Genomic DNA, 23,128 nt, shown 5'->3' on the forward strand with positions numbered 1-23,128 from the left:
CCGAGCCGCTCTCCCGGCAGCTAGCTTAGTAGGTGGCAGTTCTTTATAAACGTTTCAGCCAATATGCTCCCGTATTTATATAGAACAGGATCCAATTCTTGTCAATCTAGGAAGGGTCTGCCGGTGCACTTTCAGAACTCGCTACCGTAATTACCCTCTTGGACGGGTTCAGCACCTGCGCCAACTCATATTGAAGCATTTACTCCAAAACACCATACACCTTACCGCATCTTCTTCCTCCTTCGCAGGAACCATGTTACTAAGACACTTCTTTTACAATCTGTCGCTGTGCCTGACCGTTCCCGCTCTCAGCATACCAAAGCATGACACTCAGCTACCTCTCCTCCAAGAACACGAACTTAACCAATCGCAAAGTGCCGACGTCGTCTTAGCATTCAAGGAAAGTGGAAGCAATGAGGTGCATCAGGTTAAAATACCATTACGAACGAGGGTCTACCCAGGTATGTCACATGTACCAGGCTTCAATCCGACCGTTGCTGACAGCCTGACTAGGTAAAGTCTTACCGGATCGACCAAGCGTTGTACAAGTGATGGAAGCCACCGAACAAGGCCGGTCAGTATCACGCGCAAGACTGGAAAGAATTATATGCAGAGTCACGCCGAATATCAGCACCGAGGAAAGAGAAGCATTAGATGTCAGTATGGAACCAAAGGCATTACCATGGTTTGCAGTAAGAGATGGAGTTGTCGAGTTCGAAAGCAGTGGCTCCAGATGGTTTCTCGCAGGTAGAGAAATAGAAAGTTACGAGTGTCGATGACACTATGGTGCGTCCGAGATTAAAGACATGGGAAAGTAGAAGACGAATCTTAATGTAATATGCTCCATGCTTTCTAAGGGTATAATGTGATGGCTCTCAACAGCCTCCTTCCACTCACATGCATGTATCCAAGTGAACCCAACCCAAACGCCAATTATGCAGGTCTGAAATCTGATCAAACGTTATTATCCCCCTCATTCATGCCCACCATCTCGTATTCACCAGCACCGTCTCTCCCTCTGCCCCTCCCTCGCCCTCTAGATTCTCCACCTTCGTCCTCTGTAGCTGGTTGTGATCGCGCAGGCGGCTTGCTACCGAAATTGATTGGCTTCAGTTCGCGCCACTGGCATGCCCACACGCCCAGCGAAGTCATGATGGTCGCGCTGCATATCTGGAGGGCCCACCAGAACATGTGGGTGGGTATCGCGTGCGTATATAGGGAGGTGACGATCAGGTGGATAAAGTGGACAGTCAGGGCGAAGTCGAGAACGAGTTTTGAGCGCGCGATAAGGAGAAGTATGAAGATGGCACTGCCGCGTGTTAGACCATGGTATGACTGATTATCCAGCGCGATCGAGTGCTTACCAAGTGAGACTATTCAGCACCCAGACCAGACCCAGCGTCCATCCGATTGTGGTATCGCCGCGTAGACTTTGCCAACTGAATAGGAGATCGGTGCTGACCTCCTTGCCCGCTACCAGCGCGGTGAAGAGGATGAGGACGCCGGCGCATGCATAGTAGGCAGCCTGTAGGAGTACAATCTGCGTGAGGATGCGGGTTGGGGACAGATCCGCAAGTGCGCCGGGTCGTGGAGGGCGGCGTCGGCGTGGCATCAATACGCGGGCGATGCGCTATAACCCGAGCATAAGGGGAGTTGTCGATTTGGCTGTTGTAGTTGCAAGGTTGCCTGTTGATTCATGGGTTCCCTAACGGTTCGGCGAAACGTGGACAGCCAGCGCCGATGTCATAGCTTAGGGTCTGCCAAGCACGAATTCGACATCGCTGCGCTCTCCAACGTCTATCGACAACAACCCTATCAACTCTACAAATCCGACCTCCAGACTTACACTACCGACGTACGTTATCACCCCGATTCGGTCTACCTGCGAATACCCCACCTTGCGACTGACACCCGCGCCAGTTTCGACCGTCGCCTCCACCTCCGCATCTCCTCCGCAAGCTCGAAAATCGCCGCCATGGGTTGGTTCGGCTCAAGCTCCAAGGACGACTCGGGCGTCAAGAAGACAGAAGGCGGTGCATTCGAGTCGCCATCGCGATCCAACCGGAAACAATGTTACGCTGCACGCGACGCTTTCTTCGAATGTCTCGACAAGAACAACGTCCTGGATAGCATAAATACAAAGTCTGGTAGGGACAAGGCGGCCAGCTTCTGCTCGTCATTCGATCAGGAGTTTGAGAAGAACTGTGCACACAGCTGGGTACGTCAAATCTCGCAATCGCCAGCAGCATACTTCCATGCCCGTGACAGAAACGGCGACTATGGCACTACAGGCTTCTTGGACTACAGATTGGACAAGGAACACACCCGAATACTAGGCTAACATTCTCTAGGTCGAATACTTCAAGAAGCAACGAGTCGTAAACTACCAAAGAGAACAGACGATCAAGAAGATCGAGATGCAAGGTGGAGAAATCACTGCCCCGCAACTACCACTGCCGGGCCAGAACAGATAGATGGAGGATGGCTGAACAGCCCTAATAATGCCGCTCATGACCAATGTACAATATGTATACTACTCTCAAAGCGCTCCCAAAAAGCGTTTGCAGCTATCACGCAGCTCGGCTTCCCTGCCGTTCTAGACTTCTCACACGATGGGGCATAGCACCCACACACTCTCTATGCACTCAAATGCAAGGCATCGCGTTTACCTTAGACCCTCAGATCAAATGGAAGTGCATGAACCTCCCACCCTCAGCGCGCGGTCCTGTAGCCCGGCCCAAATATCCAACACACTACCTTACTCGAACTGTGACTAGACTCGCATAATGTCGTCACCGGAGCTTGGGAACGCTCACCGATGTAGCCTAGCCATAGAGTGTCGAGCCGCGCCTGTCAAGTGTACTCCTTGCATGATGGGTTCGTCGCATAGACGCAAGGACGAATCGGGGATCAGCGGTGTTTAGCTTGTCAATGCAGGCCTAGGAGTAGGCGCGGGAGTTGTTTCCATGCAGCATCGTAGCGTGAGTTCTGTAGGTCAGGCCGCGTCTTGGCCCTGATGCCAAGGGCGGTGACCTTTTGTTGGTCACGATACCTCCAGGGGCATGTGGCATGTGGCTGCCTGTCGGCAGTTTCCTTTTGCCCGAGTCTTTGTTGCTGACAGCCTGACAGCGGTAACTCTACTGTTGAGGGGGAACATGGAAGTCTTCAACTCTGTTTGGCAACCCCTCATCAGCACGAAAGCCTAATCAGAGTAATCATCGGATTCAACATGCGCATCGGAATCAACTTTCCAGGGCCCGGAATCCTACACGCACCAAAACAGCAAAGTGCAAGGAGCATGACAAATGTCTTGCCGCAAGACAGCATGTTACCCAATATTGTTGATTAATACTGATTGGCTACTAAGACGTGCAGGTTTTAGCCGCAGAATCGAGCGGCAGTAGCAGCAGCGCGCCACCTGGTTCGACTCGTCGGGTCGGCGAGATCTGAGCTTTTTCTCGGTTATCTATGCATACAGAAGACCCCCACCCCACCATTTCCATGACTTCATCCGGGTCAAGTGGCTTATTCTACCCCTCCATCGGGTTGGTGCGTCGCCGAAGGATCCTGCCTCCGTGTGTACGTGTGCGTGTGTGTGTGCGTTTCGGTTCGTGTGCTTTTGTTCGTAGGCTTCGTGATCATGTCCCATGCTACCCAAAAGCTACCCAATGCTGATCCGAAGATTTTGTTACTGAAGTTCGTGTGCTTACATCCTCGATGTCGTCCTAGTGGCACTTGGTCACCACTTTGTCGGCCAAATAGTCGCAGGGTCGAACTCGCGCCTAAAAATCTCCACATCGGACGCGCACCCTTTGCTCGGCGACCCAACCATACTACTGTCGATGGCAAACACGACATCCTGGAATGCGCCATGGAACTCCTCCTCTTCGAAGAGTAGTTTCCTCCACATTCGGGCTACCTCCTGTGCCGGGTTTCGGAATATAGGCCCTAGTCCAAAAGCGCCCAATACCAAGTTCCTGTGCCCGCAGTAGGAAGCGATTCGCAGTACTGCCCGCATTTTCTCCTTCATGAGCTCCTTCTCTTGTGCAAACGAATACTTGCAGCCGCTCTCGTCAAGCTTGGGACGCCGCACGGGTGCAACGGATATTACAGGTAAGGACGCTATGTCTGTGAAAGTTGCATAGTCTTGATCTGGGCCTGCCCGGAAAACAACTGCGGCCCGTTAGTGACTTGTGCCTCGTGACGATCGTTACTAGCATGCCAACGTACAGACTTCAGGGGAGTAGATGCCGCCTGTCTGTGGTATTGGGTAATAGTTTTCTTCTCGGCCCAATTGCGCGTTCCAGGGCATTGTCAGGGCATGCACGAGGTTGCTTCTCCGCGCGAAGCATTCCTCTGGTGCCATGAGCCCAGATTCCCAGTCACCTCCAGCGCGCTTCTCGTTTGCTACGTTGATCACTGGTATCCGCTTGCACTCTGGGTCTGCGTTGACAGCACTTTGGTACCAGCCCAAAGCGTAGTTCACGGGGTCGCCTTCCATGACTGCTACTCTCGTGCGTTGTGATGATCGCTTGTCCACGTTGATCCTTATTTGCGAGGAGTCTGGGTACAGGTATGAGGTTTTGGAGTCTCGGATGTAATGCTTCCAGATATGCGGCATCCATACGCGTTTTGCTTCGGCTGCTATTTCTGACGGCTTTGGTCTTGATGGAGGCATGGTAGTAAAGTACTGTGAGGGGGTTCCTGTGGACTGCTTGTGTGAATGGACGTATGATGAAGGTGTAGTTGACTGCAGTGTGGAACAGCGTGAGAGGAACGAGGGGTGACAGTAACGAAAGCGAGTCTGTGACCCAACGGGCGAGAGGGTAGTATATCACTTGAGCAGCTACTCAAGGGCGTGTGATAACGCAGCTAAATAATGGTTCCAGATGGACCCCGGAGACTAAGCTGGCGTATTTCCACTGCGCCAGCTACCAAAACGGTAGTCCACTGCGGGAATCAAGCCTTCCCCTGTGCATGCAGTCATCGCGGGTAGCATCTACACCAGCCGTAGCGCAGACCTGCAGGAAAGATGGAGCCATGAGTCGTGTGCCCGAGCAGTCTAGGGAAGACACAGATGTCGAATGGCCGGTAGCAGCCGCGCCTTGTGATTGCAAAAGTTCATCCTGGTCCTGGGGGCCATGCCGTGCACCCACATAGCTGCCAGGCACCTTAAGCCACCAAGTGCCGTGTCGGGTTCCTAGTGTGTTGGAGCAGGGATGTGTGGCTGGATCGATCGTCCAGGCCTTGAAGCGATCTGCAAATAGTTAAAAGCGGTTTAGAAAGATCTGGCGGCGTTGAGCAAGCCGATGATGACAGCTGCTAACCAAGATCCTGCACGATATAGCGTCGCAGTAATAGCGTCGGCACTAAGATCCGGATGCAGGGTAATGGTACTCTGCTGGAATGCATGGCGTTCTACGAGGCGTCTTCCTCACCGCCAGCGGAGGTGGCACGAAAACGTCCATCTAGCGAGCATTTCCGCCACTTTGATGACGGGTCCTTGCCTGGAAGTATCCTGGCAGACGGTAAAGGTTGTACAAACGGCCATCGAGCTTGGTGGGGCGTGGCGTTTGTGTCTTGGTGTGCTTACTGGCGGTGGAGGGGAGGAGGAAGCTGACCCACCCAATGATGGTCAAGGGAACGACCAAGAAGGTCACCAAGACCACAGGCTCCTAAGGCCATCGGCGCTATGCTCATGGGCCTCAAATCTCGTGAAAGGACATGGTCGGTCCTTGCAGCACATGATGTTTCAGCCATGGCTGAAGTGTTACAGTCGAGATCAACGAGCCACAGGAACGGCACGGGCGAGGCCTTCGCGATCCTAGCGTGGGGTCCAAGCGTTCTTCGTTTTTTTCCCAAGGTTTCGCAGACATCAACCCGCACGTGTGATAGAGAGTGCTGTTTCTACGCTACACTGCGCAGCTCCTGGCCGATCGAAATTTGCCGACGCGTAAATGAATTGGCTCCTGCCTGTTCGGAGGAGCGTTGTCCGTCCCCAGCACCTATTCCGAAACCGGGGAACCGCTCTACCTTGCGCACATGCACTATCACTATGCCGTCCCCGCTGCAGTTCCACCTTCTGTCCAAACACTATTGCTGAGCTGCTAAGGCCAACTCAATCGGCCAGTTCGTCTCAGCAGAGTGCACAGGACAACGAGGCACTAACGATAAACGGCTATGTACGGACGGTGCGCAAGCAAAAACGCATCGCATTCGCTGCTATAGGCGACGGCTCGACTTTGCAAACAGTCCAGGCCGTCCTGCCTCCTCAACTAGCAGAAGGGTCAGTAGCTCCCTTTAGAACACTCTGTAAGTACTGACATGCTGTACTATCAGACTCTCCACGGGCACTGCAGTGACAGTCACGGGAAAGTGGACACCCTCACCAGGCCAAGGCCAATCCCATGAACTTCAAGTCAACCACGTGCGAATATTGGGAGAGAATGATGCCACAGTAAGTCAACATGAGTGAGCCTCGGAGTCCTGCCCGATGTCTGATCTGAATCTTAATTCCAGACCTACCCAATCCAGAAGAAATACCAAACGCCCGAATTTTTGCGCACACTCCCACATCTCCGAAGTCGACTACCAATTAACTCGCTTCTCTTGCGGCTGAGATCGCTAGTCACTGCACAAGTGACCAACTACTTTGCGGAACATGACTTCATTCAGTGCCATCCACCAATCATCACCTCCTCCGATTGCGAGGGCGCAGGAGAGGTGTTCACTGTGGCGCCTGGAGCACCTTCTTCAGCAGACAAAAGCTCTTCGAATCAGGTCAAAAAGCAAGAAGACATGTTTTTCGGTTCCCCCAAGTATCTGACGGTCTCCAGTCAGCTTCATCTAGAGGCTTTAGCTCAGTCAGTAAACAAGGTCTGGGCCTTGTCTCCAACATTCCGAGCCGAGAAGAGTGATACAGCCCGTCATCTTAGCGAGTTCTACATGCTGGAAGCAGAATTAGCTTTCACAGAGGATGTGAATGTCGTCATGGATGTTGTGGAAAATATGCTGCGTTCCGTTGCGTTGAAATTACAAGAGTCGGTTGTAGGTCAAGAACTTCTCGAGGCACGAGCACGAGACCAGGACCAAGAGAGCACATCCGTGTCGCACACTGTCCTCGCACAACGGTGGCAAGGGCTGGTAGCGGGGCCATGGCCTCGAACCACCTATGCGGCCGCAATACAGCACCTTAAAGACGCAGTGGCTCAGGGCAAGGCGGATTTTGAGTATGCACCTGGTCATGAAGATGGTCTCCAGACCGAGCACGAACGATTCTTGGCTGAGAGCTTGGGACGCGGTGGACCCGTATTCATCACTGATTACCCACGTAACATCAAGCCTTTTTACATGGCGCCGTCAAATGACCCGACAGCTGACAACCCGGCCACCTCGACCGTCGCATGCTTCGATCTCCTTGTACCTGAGATCTGTGAACTGGTCGGGGGCTCTATGCGTGAACATCGACTAGCAGAACTCTTGCAATCCATGGACGAACATGGTCTTCAACAAGCGCCGGATAGCACTACCGACGCATCAGACGGCTCCCTGCAGTGGTATGTGGATCTCCGCCGATACGGCAGTGTACCACATGGAGGCTTTGGTCTAGGGTTCGATCGACTCCTGTGCTACCTCGCTGGTGTATCTAACATCAGGGACGTAGTCAGCTTTCCCCGGTGGTACAAGCGGTGCGAGTGTTGATGCGCAAACAAGATATAAGGACCTCCGGTATCCCGGATCACGGCATCGCCAGCTGGTCACGGACGTGGCATCTCGTAACGTGGCATGGCAGAGGGGCTGGATAGCATTGCTTGTTGCAGCACATGAAGACCGCGCGTTCATTGTACTTGTACGATCAGCTGCCGGCTGTACGATAGCTGCTCATTCTGCTCGAATCTGCATGGGATAGCCTCGGACCAAGGCACCGTGAGCTATCTACGAGAAATAGCTCCGGGTGTCCAAACTTCCGTGTGTAGACTTGCCCTATTATTCAGCTTGCGAGGCGGAGTGGAGACGAAAGTTCGCTGGTTGTCCATTTGTTATCAAACACTGTGCTCAGTGCACCTAGCGAGCTTTGCAGGTGAAGCTCGGGCATGCACTGTGCAAACCATCCCAAGATCGGACATTATTCAGCATGCGAGTCTGGATGCGCTAATCGAGACTTGCCGACTTTGCGGGGTATCGTGAGCAAATTCAAGCTTTGCGAACAACGTGTAGACGAGTGGCAGCGGACCAGACGTGTGTGGCGGGCTCGAGGTGCGGGCTCGAGGTGCGGGCGGAGATGATCAGATAAGATATACCAAGCACCTTCCCCCTCCCACATCCGAGGCACCTTGGCCGAGTCTAGCTATCGCGTTGATGATGTACTTGATCTCCGCGGGCACCTGTCACCGATTTACGGGGCATTTGGGTAGGGCGTCGCGAAAATGCGCCGTCCGCCATGGCAAACAGCCTCAGGATGAAAACTTCGCTGGCAGACGAAGTGGCATGCGCATGCGCAGGTTTGCCATGGAAGCTCCGGCATCGCTGGTGGAGGCATGGGTACGTAAAGGGCAGATAGCAGCGACTCAGCGAGAGTACCTAGTCGCGGGCGGAATTTAGGTCTGACGTCTCGGCGTTCGGCTGAAGTCATCTCGCGCTTCCGTTAGTTGCAAACAAAAGTAACAACTTCAATTTCAGACAATTGCCCACTCACCACAGTCGCCCCTCTGCATCGACGCGCGGAGGCTCTACGTCCACCCCAAAAACAAAAACCCTCTCAAGTCGCAAACCTGGAATCCGCGGCGCCAGTAGCCGGCCGACTTATGGCCCCCAATGATCGGCCATCAGTTCCTATCGAAGAAGAACACGAGTACAGCTCCATTGCACCGCCGCACATGAGAGACACCCGTCGCTGACTTGCGCGCCAGTTATGAAGCGCTCCCGCCCAACTTCTCCCTCACCGCCAACATGCTTGCGGGCGCATTCGCAGGTGTTGCGGTACGTCTCCGAGGTCGCCGCCGTGTATATATCCCGACTGACCCGATGATAGGAACACTCGGTGATGTACCCCGTCGACTTGCTCAAGGTACGCAGCTTCCCACCAAGCTCTCCATGCACTGCCGACAGCGCGCTGACTCCGGACAGACCCGCATGCAGATCGTCAACCCGTCGCCGAGCGCCATGTACAGCGGTATCTCGAACGCCATGGTCACTATATCTAGGGCGGAGGGCTTCTGGTCACTGTGGAGGGGACTTTCGAGCGTGGTAATGGGCGCAGGTGGGTTGTTTCAGGCGAGCAAGACCGGCAAGGAGAACTGACAGAATGCAGGTCCCGCGCATGCCGTCTATTTTGCATCCTATGAAGCTACAAAGCACGCCCTCGGCGGCAATGAGGGAGAGAGCCACGAGCATCATCCCCTCGCGGCAGGTGCGCAATACCACGACCACACCAATGCGGGAGCAGCTACTGACCACCAACAGCTGCTAGCGGTGCCGCGGCCACCATCTCCAGCGATGCGCTGATGAATCCCTTTGACGGTAAGACGCGCACCACGACCTCGCTCCGCGCCTACTGAATCTCGCAGTCATAAAACAACGCATGCAAATGCACGGTTCCATCTACAAGTCCGTCCCCCAATGCGCCCGAGAGGTTCTCCGCACTGAGGGCGTGGGCGCATTCTACGTCTCATACCCCACTACACTGTGTATGACGGTGCCATTTACCGCACTCCAATTCATGGCCTACGAATCGATGTCCAAGGTCATGAACCCGACCGGCCGCTACGACCCCTATACGCACTGCTTCGCCGGAGGTATCGCCGGAGGATTTGCAGCGGGGCTCACAACTCCCCTCGATGTCATCAAGACGCTATTACAAACACGCGGCAATGCTCGAGACGCAGAATTGAAGAACGTCTCCGGCCTAATCCAGGCAGCCAAAATTATCCATCAAAGGGAAGGATACAGGGGATACTTCCGTGGTCTGAAACCCCGAATCATCACCACCATGCCAAGCACGGCAATTTGCTGGTAAGTTTTGAGCTTGGACACCGCAACCGGTATTGATCTGACACTGCATAGGTCCGCATACGAGATGGCCAAGGCTTTCTTCATTCGGAGGAGCACCAACTCATCAACGGCCATATAACAGAGAGACGACTATTTGACTGATCTTCTTTTGAACCATTACGAGAGCCCTCTGATTCCGCGATATGCGCACTACCCACGGAACGATATACACGCAGTGTCGCGGAGAGTAGCGACCATGGCAGTATTGGGCATCCAAGGCAAGGTCTAGCATTGTGTGGCGCGCTGGAGGAGCATAGGGCTGCGTCGCGACGCTTCTTCACTGCCATTGTATAGTCATAGAGGCTTTTGTGGAAGCCGATCTGGCGGCGTACTGGATGCTTGGTTATGCGAGCACACGACGGCATGCGCATTCTTGTATCATATAGCAAATTCAGTGTCGGCGTCACTCAAGACCCAAGAACATTTTCGCTCTTCAGCCCAAACAAGGTGCGTAATCGATAACAGCCGGGCGCGAATAGCAGCCCCACTTGCACATGCGCCTTCCTCGTGGCTGTGTGAGCACGCGTATCCTGGGTTGACAGTATTACCTTGTGATCTGATGTAATAGCGCGAGAGAGAGCGTGCCCAGTTGCGTAGAGGATGCATGGATGCGTGAGGACAAAGTCGTCTTCCATGGTCGTCGCTGCTCAGCCCTCGCGGTTGCGAAACGCAGCTACCTACGTCACACACCCGCGCGAACTAAGACCGGCGACGAATCTACAAACACGAGCCCGAGACTGGACGCGAGACACCTATTCTGTCCTCCACGCCACCCCCCGCGTGAATTGGGCGCATCATATACATGTTTTCCGCTATGCGCGCCAACACGACGCAGAAAGCCTACGACGAGGCTTTCCTAGCCTGCTCGACTGCAGTCTACTTTGAGGGCCAGGTCAGTGCCCAACCACCCCCCAAGTGTCGCATGTGCCCAGCATCACTGACAGAGAGACATATAGAACAACGAGAAAGAAGCGCTGCGATCATGGAAAACCGCCCTTGACCACATCTACTACCACAACGCCCGTCGCAACCCCTCGACCTACCGCCCCGCGTCCGAAACAGAGAGAGCACTGATCGAATCGCTACGCCAGTTGGAGCTGCAGTGTAAAGAGCGCGTGGATCTATTAGAGGCGCTGAAAAAGAGTCGCAAGGAGTCGAAAGAGAGCCTTGCCTCGCTCTCGTCAGACAACGATGCACCCACACCACCACCCCACGGCGTGCCCCTATCGCAAAACGATCCAAGCGCATCTACATCATGGCTCGGAGCCGGATCTATACCACCCATAGAGTACACAGATCTCTCAAGACCGCCAGCATTGCCATACCGTCCGGCGATGGCGCCACGGAAGAGCTCCGGTACTGGCTCCATACGGGACAACAGCTTGACCCAGACTCGGAGCGCATCGACGCTATCCCCAGGACCAGTAGGAGATAAAAAGACACGTACCCCATCCCCGGAGAAGAGTGGCAGAATGCTACGGACACTGAGACCCGGGAGAGAGAGCAAGCCATCTTCGGCGAAGTTGCCCAATACGTTGAGAAGTCGCCCGGATGCTTCAAAGGCAGCTACCCAAGCGTGGAGTGTCAAAGCCACAGCATCCTCCACTCGGCCAACATTAGGGGCCCCGAACCCATCGACCAGTTCTCTTACACCCTCCGCCCGCTCATCCCTCGACAAGCCGGCTGCTGAGAGACCGAGTGCTTATTTTCCGAAACCCGAAGCACAACCGCCGCCTGCACAAGCACCGTTCTACTTTAGAGCTGGCGAGGGGTCAGCATCAACCGCATATGCGGTTCCACCACTTGGTGGTGAGACTGATCCGGGGCCGGTCAAACCTGCTACAAACGAGCGAACAGCGCCAGCAATACCCCGAAAGTCTGTGGGTTTGAGTCGACTGAACAACGCGCAAGGGCCCAGTACACCATTACCATCTTACCGAAAGGAGTATCCCAAGCCCACACCGGACCCTCGATCTCTTGCCGCGTCTGCTGCAGCCCATTCGTACGGCGACACTGGGGGCGAGCGAGGTGGAGTGATATGGGATCCGACGACAAGGAGACTTGTACCGAAACCCAAGAGCAACGACACACAAGCGCGAAGCAGTTCAGAGCAGGAGGACTCACCTGAGTCTGTATCACTGGAAGAGGACGGAGATTTGCTCAAGCAGAGGCCACCTCCAGTGCGGAAGGGCAGGGCTAGAGGCAATTCGATGCGTGCAGAACTACCAGATACCCCAGGTGCGGATAGTTCTGAGGCGGAACTGGAGCCAGAAGAGACGGATGAATGGAAGCGCAAAACGGATGAGATCATGAAGAATTTGCCACGGGGCGTCGATAAGCAAGCAGCACAGCAGATATTAAACGAGATCGTGATACAGGGAGATGAGGTACACTGGAGCGACGTATCAGGACTTGAAGTTGCGAAATCCGCCCTGAAAGAGACGGTAGTGTACCCGTTCTTGAGGCCTGACTTGTTTATGGGTCTGCGAGAACCTGCACGCGGCATGCTCTTGTTTGGACCCCCTGGAACTGGAAAGACGATGTTGGCCAGGGCAGTTGCTACAGAGTCAAAGTCTACTTTCTTCGCCATATCAGCTAGTAGTCTGACGTCGAAGTTTCTGGGCGAGTCAGAAAAGCTTGTTCGCGCCCTTTTCCAGCTTGCAAAGATGCTGGCGCCATCAATCATCTTCGTCGACGAGATCGACTCACTCCTCTCGTCGCGTTCGGGATCCGGCGAGCACGAAGCATCGCGACGCATCAAAACTGAGTTCCTTATTCAGTGGTCCGATCTGCAAAAGGCAGCTGCCGGGAGCGCGGTCACGGACAAGGACAAAGAGAGGGGCGATGCAACTAGGGTTCTCGTCCTCGCAGCAACAAACCTGCCGTGGGCGATCGATGAAGCAGCAAGACGAAGGTTTGTGAGAAGGCAATATATCCCACTGCCCGAAGATTGGGTCCGGAAGCAACAAGTCCAGACGCTATTGAGCCACCAGAAACATGAGTTGAGTGACCGCGATCTGGATCGTCTGGTCAAGCTCACTGAGGGTATGTGATGATCATTGAGGACCTGAATCGCAACACTAATTTCTTTCTAGGTTTCTCTGGTTCTGATATAACGGCGCTCGCGAAAGACGCTGCAATGGGCCCTTTGCGCTCACTGGGCGAGAAGTTACTTTCAATGACGATGGACCAAATACGACCGATACAATATCAGGACTTTGTAGCTAGTCTGCAGACTATCAGACCGTCTGTAAGCAAGCAAGGACTGAAGGAATTTGAGGATTGGGCTACACAGTTTGGTGAACGTGGAGGCTGAAGTACTAATTAACGGGCTGGCACTGCGCTTGCGATAACGAATCAAGTATCTACATTAGTATCTGTATGGCAATTGTCTCGGCGTCGTTGGCTTCAACTGCAGGTAGCATGCTCACCCCACCTGCCTGGGTTGAGGATGGCTCCTTCCGTCTGGATTGTGCCCGTGACTTAGCGCCACCTCAACAAGAGCCCATATCACACCTAGCAAGCTGTTCTTCTTCATTCAATTTTCCCTATCATCGCTACTAGAGCAGATAATGGCGCCCCGCAAGAAGACAGAAGAGAAGGCCACAGCCAACGAGGCCGCAGATCTAGTATTGGAGTATCTACGTGAGTCACTCACCTCACCTCACATCTGAGAGCTCAACGATCGCACTGCACCCTATACTCAAAGACTGACTGGTCGCAGGCAAGCAAAACCGCCCATACTCGGCTATCGATGTTTCGGCGAATCTACACAACAAGGTCACAAAAGGTTCATTGATCTATCACTCTTATCCGACAACGACTGATTCAGGGCAGCGTCTGCGGCAAAGATTCTGAAAGATCTCCACGAACAGAAAGCAATTGAGGGGCGTGCCGCTGGTGAGCTTGGTCGAGCCTATCTGCAATTCACATCAGTTGACAATCTCAGGCAAGCAAATCGTATACCACGCTTTACAGGTATGATCCAATCCTTTCTCTTACCGAACATCTGCTCAGATCTGACCCACTTGTAGAATGCAGCCGAAGCATGCACCACTGAACAACTCGCCGCTCTCGACGAAACCATTCTCGATCTCCGCACGCAAACCACTACTCTTATCGCAGCCGCAAAGAATCTCCGTGGCTCCTTGTCCAGTCTCAACTCCACGCTCAGCACGGCAGATCTTGTCGCCAATGTTACCACTCTTGAGACAGAGAAAGAGCAGATCGAATCTAGACTTGATGGACTGAAGAAGGGAAAGGCGAAGAAGGTAGGTTCAATGTACTCAGAGTGATTTATGCAGGTTTGTGCTAACTCTGCAAGGTCACGACATCAGAGCGAGAAGCGATCGAGAAGGAATGGAAGAAGAGCATTCGTGTGGCAAAGAAGAGGCAGAAGATTGTGACGGAGATGTGGAAAGAGATCAAGGAGAATTTTCCTGATCCGCAAGAGAGAGAGGACCAGAGGGAGATGTTCGACCTCGATGGATGAGGGTCTGCTGCGCTGTCAGAGTGGCGTGAATGATGCTTAGGTGCCATGTGCTGGCGATGTTGTACGATGTTAGATGTGAGCATACCAGGACGATGTAGTGAAGTCAGATAGTTCAGGCTCAAGACACGAACTACTTGAAGACATACAAAAGTGTATCAAACTTGCGTATATATCATTCACATCGTGCTTTGAACGTAGCTAAAACGCCTCCAACGCCACTCTGGCAAACCCGCAATGATGCGAACCAAAAACCGAACAAGAGATGAGAGTTTAGATCCCAATGGCAAACAAGCGCCTTTACAATGCAGTGCAGACACCAATACATGAAGCACGAAACATAGCCTGCCAGGCCAGCTGGCGAGCCTACAGAGCTACCAAGACTGCGCAAACAACATCCCAATGCAACGTGACAGAACGCAAACGGCATCATGATCCAGGTAATTCGACAACTCAAGAGCGCTGATAGGAAAACGAGCTACGGAGGTCATCTCTGATCTCCTGCGACAAATTATCGTCGGCGTCGATGTGGCTGGGATCCTGAGCACGCGCCAATTCTTCGAGGGTTTTGGCGAGGGCGGCGCCTTCGGTGCGGCCGCGGTCTACGTTGACGAGCATCATGATGGGGAAGGGAAGACCGACTAAGATAGCTAGGAACCAGAAAGCCTGTAGTTGAGATTAGTATGAGAGATGAAGTTCAGAAGTGTTGAGCCGACTTACCGGTCTAATCTCGCCATAAGCATCGGTGATGGCGCCTACGATAGCAGGACCGAAGACACTGCTGCCTTTATCCGTAATGGCGTATAGAGCGTAAAAGGCGGCTTCGTAGCCAGGAGGGATGAGTTCGCCGAATAGCGCACGGCAGTAACTGCTGAGACCACCAAGGACGAAGCCGTAGACTGCACCTAGAGGGTACATCTCCCACTGCTGCTGCAAACCCAGGTATCCTAAGCGTTGGACTGCTGGTATGTACCCTAGAAGACCATAGATTGGAATTACTTCAAAGAGCATGATGCAGAGCAGGATTGTTTGTGTTGGCGATAAGTGGAAGAAAGCAGATAGCCGTGACCACAGAAAGGCGCCCAGAACGCCGAAGACTGTTGCGATGACGTTTATTAGGGCGAGCATGGCGTACGACATGCCTAGCGTTGTCTTTGCGAAGAGCACTGCTGTACCGGATACAGTGGCAATGCTGTCCGAAAGTAGGAACCACGCTGCGAGGAAGAGTAGTACATCCTTTAGATGTCGCGCGTGGGTCGCTGTACGGCCAAGGGATTTCCACGAGTATGCAAAGTACGCGAGGGCAGTGCCAAAGTTGGAGGTTTGCGCACCGATATGCAAAGGCGGTCCTGGACGGGGACGCAGCCAGCGCGCTGTCGGTAGTGTGAAGACAAACCACCACGCGCCGATGACGAAGAGGACCAGGCGGAGGCCAAAGTTGGAGGATTGGAACGCGATGACGATGAGAATACCGATAGTCTGCACAAGCAAAGCAGCAATGTAACCGATCGCAATACCGTAGGATGAGATCTTGGTTGCAAGAGCGAGTTCCACTGAAGGAGCGGACCTGCTTCTTGCCCTCGGAATTGTCAGATCGGCGGCTGAAAGGTTACTCGGCAACAGTGCGGTTGTCGCATCAGCGACTTCGTCAAGAAGGCCTTCTCTTTGTCCAAGCTGGTTTGCGTATTGCGCTCCTCGTATAATATTCTCCTGCGTTGGAGTTTCACCTCCTCTCTCGTCGTCTTCTTCTGTTTCCGCCTCGTCTTCCTCGTCTGCGTACGATTCGTCGGCGATCGAGTCGGCGTACTTGACCGTAGGGTGGAAGCGCACCATTAGCGGTAGGAAGCTGTTCAATAGTACGAAACTGGCACCAAAGCATGTGTTTGAAATGATTGCCAGCACTGCGCCTAGCAGATACACCTTGGGTACCACTGGTAGGAAAAGCATGGTCGCGATGCTTCCAATAAATGCGAACCATAAGAGGAAGGTCTTCCTGAACCTCCCATGATCCGCTGCGCCGCTCATGCTAATGATCAGCAGAGCTTGTATGAGGACTGATATGCTGAAAGTGTACATGGCGAAGCTCGCAGTGTTGATCTCGATACCGAGGATATGAACGACGCATTGTCCCTTTTCAGGATTCGGTTTGAACAGAGCTTCTACGGCGTTGGTGGAGAATGATGGGCCCGGATGGACGGTAGGCTTTGTGGCTTTGCACGGTGTGGAGGGATCGGATAATAGGACGCCATTCTCGCGCGCGAGTTGCTCGAGCGTTACAGGTATAAAAGATCCGATACCGCAAACAACAAAGACCTGGGGTGGTTAGTGTCGGTGCTCGCGTGGGTTATAAGCTTGACGAGGCGCGTCGGAAGTAGCATCACGAGAGAGATACGCGCACAGCTTTGCGACATTGCAGCAAGCTTGCAAAGGCCTGAAGCAAAACGGGATGGTAGTAGGAAGGAAGGGATGAAGTACCTCGGCAGCCCATCCATACATGTAAAAGCCGCGGAGCTCCTTGTCGCTGGTCAACCGGGTGTCTTCGCCCTCGTAGTGGGGCTGCGAGTCGTGGGACTCCATGTCGAGGCTCTGGTCGGAAGAGAGGCTCTGCTCATCGTCTGCCTCGTTGGACTGCGATATGGACGGCACCGAGACTTTGGACTGTGAGGATGCATTGCGCGCAATGGTCGGGCGCTCATAGGGCGGGAGCTCGGGCGCGCGAGGTGACATCGAGCGATTGGAAGCAGTCGTCCGCAAAACAGGGTCCTGCGCTAATCAACGGAAATGCGTCACCGCAACTGAGACATGATGAAGGATCGAGGGATAAATGCGACAGCTGACCGGGCTGCTATTCAGGTCGGAGGGCAACTTCTAGTGGGCACGCTGAGGTCAGGCCCAAGCTGGGGAGAGATGTGGAGTTGTTGGGGTGGCAGCGGATGATCCCATGGGCATGACCTGTGAACATCTGATAAAGCGTCTACTTGCAGTAGAGGCTTATCCGAGAAAGACATTGGACAAGGCGCTTGCGCTCAAGCTCGCATCTAGATAGACTACTGGCCGCCGCAGCCGCAAGCTCGCCGAGCCGCGGACAGCAATGCGGTGAATGACTGAACGTACTAGCGCTTAAAGTGGCTAGCTACATCGCATCCGCTCGACGAGATATGCAGTGTCGTTGACGCACATTATAGAGCAAGCTGGACTTTGAAGCTTGACTCGGTTGCTGATGCGACCTCAGTGTGTCTGGCGCGGGAGATGCAGGGCTCCATCATCAGCATGCATGGGTGGAGCGAACGCCAAGGCGCTAAACCCAATCCACGCCCTCCCTCCCGTCGTCGGTACGAGAGGCTGCTGATGTTTCAACGACCTCATCGCTGCAACCACTCCACCCGCCCACGTCGCGCGCACCCCATCCACGGCCACTCCGGACTAATTTACGCCGCTCTACGACCGCGACTGCCATCACGACGTTTTGCAGCATTCACAGTCGACGATGCGCTAGTCGACAGCGCCCCGACCTCGCTTTCTTTCACCTGCTGCATTCGACCAGCGCCCTTTCAACACTCACTGCGCCTCGTGCTATCTCGGCGCTTCCATTCTTACGCCAAAGCATCTGCTTTAATGAGCGCGCCTCACTCCTAACCTGCGCATTTCACCGCCGACTCCACCGCCAGCCCTCTGCACGCAGCCTCGATCACGATTAAAACACCGCGCGGTTGACGTTCTCGCGAAAACATCAAGGAAAACGCGCGACCACACACTTCAAGAAAGCTATAGACGCGCGCAAAACGGGTGCGCAGACGGCGCCCCAGGCCGCGGGACGGAGGACGACGTAGTATGCCAGGCATTCTCACCATGAACCACACCGGGTCCGACTCAGCGACGGCTTCACGAGATGCAGAAAACAGGAAGCGCAGCCACAACGGGGATCTGACCAATGGCGGACTCAACGGCGCGCGAAGTGATACACCGGCAGGGGGACCTGCTGTCAATGGGGGTCCTTCGCGCGAAACCAGCACCAACGGCGCATCCATGGCAGTCGCAGCAACGGCCGGTCCCACGCTCGAACAATACTCGGATCTGCCCCCGGAGATTGCTCATATCGGCCCCGAGCAGTACATGTCCCTGTCAACACTGTTGTTGCGGATATCGCAGGAATCTTACAATGAACTGGAGGAAGTCCTGAAGAACATGGCCGCCATTCAGATAGCGCCAGTGTCAAACGGCGCTCTTCCCAATGGCCTTGGCGCGGCAAATGCACAAGTGAATGCAGAGGCGAACAAGCGTAAAAAGCTGGTTGTGCTTCAATTCGCGCAGGAGCAACGGGCTAAATTCATCAAGCTGCTAGTCCTCACCGAGTGGGGAAAGAAAGCTTCCATTGACATATCAAAACTCATTGATTTGCTGGCCCACGCGAGTACCCAGGCAGCGCATATGGATGCTGCTGACTACAAACTGGAAAAGATTAAGATTCTGTCCAACAATGCCAGAGAAAACAACCCGGACGTTGCGACCGCCCTGGAAGTGCTATCGACAGGGAAAGCGTCATGGATGCCGAGCCTGGGCTACATACCGCCTGAGCCTATCTCTGCTGAGCAGGCCCTCAAACTCCTTCGGTACATGAACACCTCTCTCTCCATACGCCTCAACGTACACGAAAGCCTCCCACGACACCTCCAAGACTGGCGCGTGCATTCTGGACGCGCAACTTTTGTTATTGCCAACGAGCTGGAATTCGACGTCATGTCCTTTGTAGAGGATGCTTCAGAACAGTGGTTTCTCATCGATCTCCGGTTGTTGTTCACTCCTGCACCGACCATCACCGTCGGTAGCCGTTTCTTCATGCAACTCAAGCTGCAGGCCGACGTAGTTCTGAAGGAGAAGGGCCTGACCGGCCTTTTCGACTTCCTGAACAACTTCGTTCTAACGCACAAGATCTCAGTGCTTCGATCACAGGCTGTTAATCTCGTTCGCAGCGGCTGGGCTGGATCTCTCAAGGTTGAGCCTGTGCATCGCTTGCTCGTCGTGTCTTATTGGACTGATAAGCCTGGAAAAAAGAATTGGATTGAGATTGGCGTATCGAACAACAAACCAAAGAACGGCAAGGTTTCGTGGAGAGGTCCACCCATACCGTCGCTGACTACGCGCTGGTTCCGCCGGGGCAAAGAAGTGAAGGATGTCAAGTTCCATTTTGACTGGAAGGATCTCTCCACGGAACGCGTTATCAAGCAAGTCATCGCACGCCACACGAGTGATATCTTGCGATCCACAAAGGAGAGTTTTAAGTCTGGAGTGACGGCGAACGCACATCTTTCCGAGACCGAACCTGCAGACTCTACACTCAACGCATCGCTGGGTACGAAATCTACATCAGTTACCCTATCACTAGAGTCGGTCACTGGTAACTACATCCTGCGACCAGCTAGCGCACTGTCAGCGCGAGCGGAGAATGCTTTCAACCAAGGCAGAGAGCCATCACAGATTGCTCATGTAATGACGCAAGTGCTAGCCGGCACATTGCTCAGTCTGATCCAGAAGAACGCACAACAACTCGGCTGGCAATCGGTCGCAAGACAGGCTTTGAAACAGCAGGTAGTGTCGGCTGCTGTCAAATTGGATGTCATCTCTTCCACGCTATATTGCCCTCGCGGCTGGACACCAAACTGGGCATTGGCAGCGGTAATCGACTCTTCAGGTGAATCGTGGTGGATCTTTGAAATCGGATCTGGTGGAAATAGCCTCGAATACGCCGAGCAGATCAAGTTGGACAGGCCTGATGGAAGCTCCTTACCCATCAATCGCAACACCTTGGCAAGTCTGGAGAGGGTCGCTGTGCAGCTTCTGTCGTTCCGCATCACAGCTCGCCAACTAGAAAAGGAGAAGAAGAATTTCAGTTTGCGACCTGAGTTAGGGCAAGCAGGCTCATCCATGGAAGCTGGTTGTGTTCCCCGTCGATGGGTGCTGCATGTGCAAACTCCGGACCTTCTTGTGCCCCAAGCAGAGGAAGACTCCTGGCTTGAATCAGACATCAAGATTACATGTGAAGGTTTGAAAGTTGGGGGTCAGGATGTTTGGCATATGGCTGTCGGTAGAATGGTCAAGTCTGTTGCTGCAGACATGCATAAGCTCATGGCAGCTTCACCACAGACCGCCTTCAAATTCTCAGAAGATGGCAACTTCAGGATTCTTCTTGCCACACCCTTTGGGCAAGATATCCTGGGAGAGCTGCGAGCACGATTGCGAGACGTTAACCGTCTTCGTACCTTTGCCAGTACCCTTCAGAAGCGTCAAATGCGGCTTTCGTCCTCCTCCTTACAGCGCGTACAGTTCCAGTACGGTCCATCGCCATACTCTGCAACTGTCAACTTTGGCGCTGAAAAGGAGCTCACCATCGAGCTGTCACATGACAATCCGCACCATCGGATTCTCCATCTGCTTACTGAGATCGCCAACGATCGGTTGCCTTCCTTCCCAACCACGGAGGTCAGCGATGTCGATGGCCTGGATCGCTTCTGTACGACTCTCGTCGCGACCCGGCCCCTCTTCAAGGCCCTGCGCGAAGTCGAGGAACGATCGCCAGGCAACTACAGTAACCCCGCAATCCATGTTCACTCCGTCCTCAAATACCGACTCACCTATGACAATCCGGTCTGCACTTTTGACGTGCGCCTTCAGCCCAAAGATGACCAGGTGTACTGGTTTGTCGAAGACAACTTGCGTCCAAAAGATCCTCCAAACCAAGTCACAAATCTACCAACTCCCGAGCGTACGCCTGGTCATAGGCGTCTCGACAGCCTACAGGCCAAGCTGAAGGAACTCTTCAGCGGGAAGGGCCCAGGATGGTTTGGTACCCGAACCGGCATGGTGGCGGCCTTGGACGCGGTCCCTGAAGCACTACTCAAGCTGGACGAGTGTGTTTTGAGTTGTAAAATGGCAGGAGGTTATGTTGCACCGCCACCACTTGAAAAGCCACCGCAGCAAGCGCAGAACCAGGGATCTGGTCCAGGACAGGCGCCTGCACAGGCGAACGGAAACCAGCAGGGAAACCAGCAGCAGCAGGCTAGGATGCAACAACAACAGCAGCAAGCGCGTCAGCAGCAACAAAGACAGGCTCAGGCGCAAGCTGGGAAACAGCACCCGAACATGCAACAACATCCGAGAAGCCAACCTCCGAATGGCAGACCCACGCAACAGCAGATGCCAAACGGCCGTCAGCAACAACAGCAAAGCAGAGGCGGTCCAGGAGGTCGTCCGGGGCAGTCCAAAAACGACGTCATTACCATTGATTAGAAAACCTTGGGATGAGACCAGCATACCAGCTGTAATTGCGTTCATTCCATTCACGATTTGTGTACAATGTTTTCTTTGCACGTTTTTCACGTTTTTCTAGCATTGGGTTAGCGGGACTACGGTATAATTTGCGCTTTCAACAGGTTCTGCTGTCTTGCGGTTCTCGGTGGGATTTCCCACCGGATTATGTATTCTATCTGACATGGACGCGAGGTCGGCTTTATCGGCGGACGATTTGGGACCGCGCTTTTCTTCTTTTGCTTCGTAGCTTGTATGATCCTTCTTTTTATACCATGGTGGGAACTTGCGACGAGGGTAGACATGAAACAGTATCACGCCATGGCTAGATGTGGTGCTGGCGATCTACCGATATAGATATCAAATGCATAGATGCTATCAAAGGTGTATTGTGCTCAAGCTGGACGACTCTTATGCATCGCAAAGTACGCTAAATGATCACACCCAATTCTCCTTTTCGTCAGCCTCAATCAAGTATGTGGCCTTGTCTCATGGGAACGCTCCGTGGACGAGACGGTCCTCGCCTTCGTCGCCTCCACAGCCAAACCGCAATTCCTATAATTGCCAAAAGCCCTGCTGCACCACCGACCGCGATGCCTATTATTGCTCCCTTATTCAGCGCGGAAGACTTTGAACCATCGGTGGTAGTAACATCCGTAGCTGCCGAGCATTCTGACGTGCAAGACGGTGTTGCAGCCGGTGTGGTCGTAACATCAGAGGAGGTGGAGACGGTAGGGGTGGATGTAGCCGCAGCAGCGCCAAAAGTGCTAAGTGTCCATTCCCCATTGCCCGACTCTCCTTGTGCAAGGAATGGCTTCAAGCTCCCATCTTCGATATCGAGATAACTCTCCGAGCCGGCGCGGCTATTGCTGACTTTGACACTTCCGTCGCCTTGTACTTCCAGTCGCCAGTACTGTGCGTCTATGTTTTCGTTGGCGCGGAAACGCAAATCTGTGGTCTGGCTTCCTTCGTAATTATACGTGCTGAGAGAGTTGCCGTTGCCTTTGTCTTCGGTGTGCAGGCGGTAGTAGTCGTCAAGTTCGGTCTCTTCGAAGTACCATAGCTGACTCTGAGTCGTATCATTTGAGATGAACTCTAAAACGAGAGTGTCATTGTTTGGAGTCGATGCGAGCGCGTTTTCTGACCCGAACTGATCAGTTTTGATGACGTATCTTGCTGACAGATTGATGAGGTCTGTCATTGTGAGATGAGGAGATGTGGATAATGAGCACGAAGAGAGAACCTTGTCGCCTTCTTGATATGGCTTTGAGGCTGCGGCTCTACTTG

The 23,128-nt window shown here is 53.7% G+C and overlaps 8 protein-coding genes across 8 annotated transcripts; 4 read left to right on the forward strand and 4 right to left on the reverse strand.

The window, feature by feature from the left end:
- Positions 1–954: 954 nt before the first annotated feature.
- On the reverse strand, positions 955–1,612 carry J4E87_003956 (uncharacterized protein; the record flags this gene model as incomplete). The annotated part of the gene is made up of 2 exons (XM_049375580.1): positions 955–1,309; positions 1,365–1,612. The coding sequence occupies 2 exons, from the start codon at positions 1,610–1,612 to the stop codon at positions 955–957; spliced, it is 603 nt and encodes a 200-aa protein (XP_049234565.1).
- A 363-nt stretch (positions 1,613–1,975) lies between these two features.
- J4E87_003957 (uncharacterized protein) lies at positions 1,976–2,474 on the forward strand (the record flags this gene model as incomplete). Its single annotated transcript, XM_049375581.1, has 2 exons — positions 1,976–2,218; positions 2,352–2,474. The coding sequence occupies 2 exons, from the start codon at positions 1,976–1,978 to the stop codon at positions 2,472–2,474; spliced, it is 366 nt and encodes a 121-aa protein (XP_049234566.1).
- Positions 2,475–3,739: 1,265 nt separating this feature from the next.
- J4E87_003958 (uncharacterized protein) lies at positions 3,740–4,678 on the reverse strand (the record flags this gene model as incomplete). The annotated part of the gene is made up of 2 exons (XM_049375582.1): positions 3,740–4,173; positions 4,231–4,678. The coding sequence occupies 2 exons, from the start codon at positions 4,676–4,678 to the stop codon at positions 3,740–3,742; spliced, it is 882 nt and encodes a 293-aa protein (XP_049234567.1).
- A 1,377-nt stretch (positions 4,679–6,055) lies between these two features.
- Positions 6,056–10,129, forward strand: J4E87_003959 (uncharacterized protein; the record flags this gene model as incomplete). The annotated part of the gene is given in 11 exon segments (XM_049375583.1): positions 6,056–6,060; positions 6,074–6,312; positions 6,393–6,457; positions 6,520–7,556; positions 8,910–8,979; positions 9,032–9,067; positions 9,127–9,259; positions 9,311–9,409; positions 9,463–9,519; positions 9,567–10,011; positions 10,063–10,129. The coding sequence occupies 11 exon segments, from the start codon at positions 6,056–6,058 to the stop codon at positions 10,127–10,129; spliced, it is 2,253 nt and encodes a 750-aa protein (XP_049234568.1).
- A 735-nt stretch (positions 10,130–10,864) lies between these two features.
- Positions 10,865–14,542, forward strand: J4E87_003960 (uncharacterized protein; the record flags this gene model as incomplete). The annotated part of the gene is made up of 8 exons (XM_049375584.1): positions 10,865–10,942; positions 11,007–13,095; positions 13,146–13,300; positions 13,575–13,695; positions 13,888–13,950; positions 14,000–14,028; positions 14,085–14,321; positions 14,375–14,542. 8 exons carry the CDS (start codon positions 10,865–10,867, stop codon positions 14,540–14,542), a joined length of 2,940 nt encoding a protein of 979 aa, XP_049234569.1.
- A 450-nt stretch (positions 14,543–14,992) lies between these two features.
- Positions 14,993–17,266, reverse strand: J4E87_003961 (uncharacterized protein; the record flags this gene model as incomplete). The annotated part of the gene is made up of 3 exons (XM_049375585.1): positions 14,993–15,205; positions 15,260–16,852; positions 17,015–17,266. 3 exons carry the CDS (start codon positions 17,264–17,266, stop codon positions 14,993–14,995), a joined length of 2,058 nt encoding a protein of 685 aa, XP_049234570.1.
- Positions 17,267–18,370: 1,104 nt separating this feature from the next.
- J4E87_003962 (uncharacterized protein) lies at positions 18,371–21,823 on the forward strand (the record flags this gene model as incomplete). Its single annotated transcript, XM_049375586.1, has 1 exon — positions 18,371–21,823. One exon carries the CDS (start codon positions 18,371–18,373, stop codon positions 21,821–21,823), a length of 3,453 nt encoding a protein of 1,150 aa, XP_049234571.1.
- Positions 21,824–22,452: 629 nt separating this feature from the next.
- J4E87_003963 (uncharacterized protein) lies at positions 22,453–23,042 on the reverse strand (the record flags this gene model as incomplete). The annotated part of the gene is given in 2 exon segments (XM_049375587.1): positions 22,453–22,501; positions 22,519–23,042. 2 exon segments carry the CDS (start codon positions 23,040–23,042, stop codon positions 22,453–22,455), a joined length of 573 nt encoding a protein of 190 aa, XP_049234572.1.
- Between the last annotated feature and the right edge of the window lie 86 nt (positions 23,043–23,128).

Source organism: Alternaria ethzedia (genome assembly GCF_023757985.1).
Source record: "Alternaria ethzedia strain BMP 0044 chromosome Unknown scaffold_7, whole genome shotgun sequence".
NCBI classification, from domain to species: Eukaryota; Fungi; Ascomycota; class Dothideomycetes; order Pleosporales; family Pleosporaceae; genus Alternaria; species Alternaria ethzedia.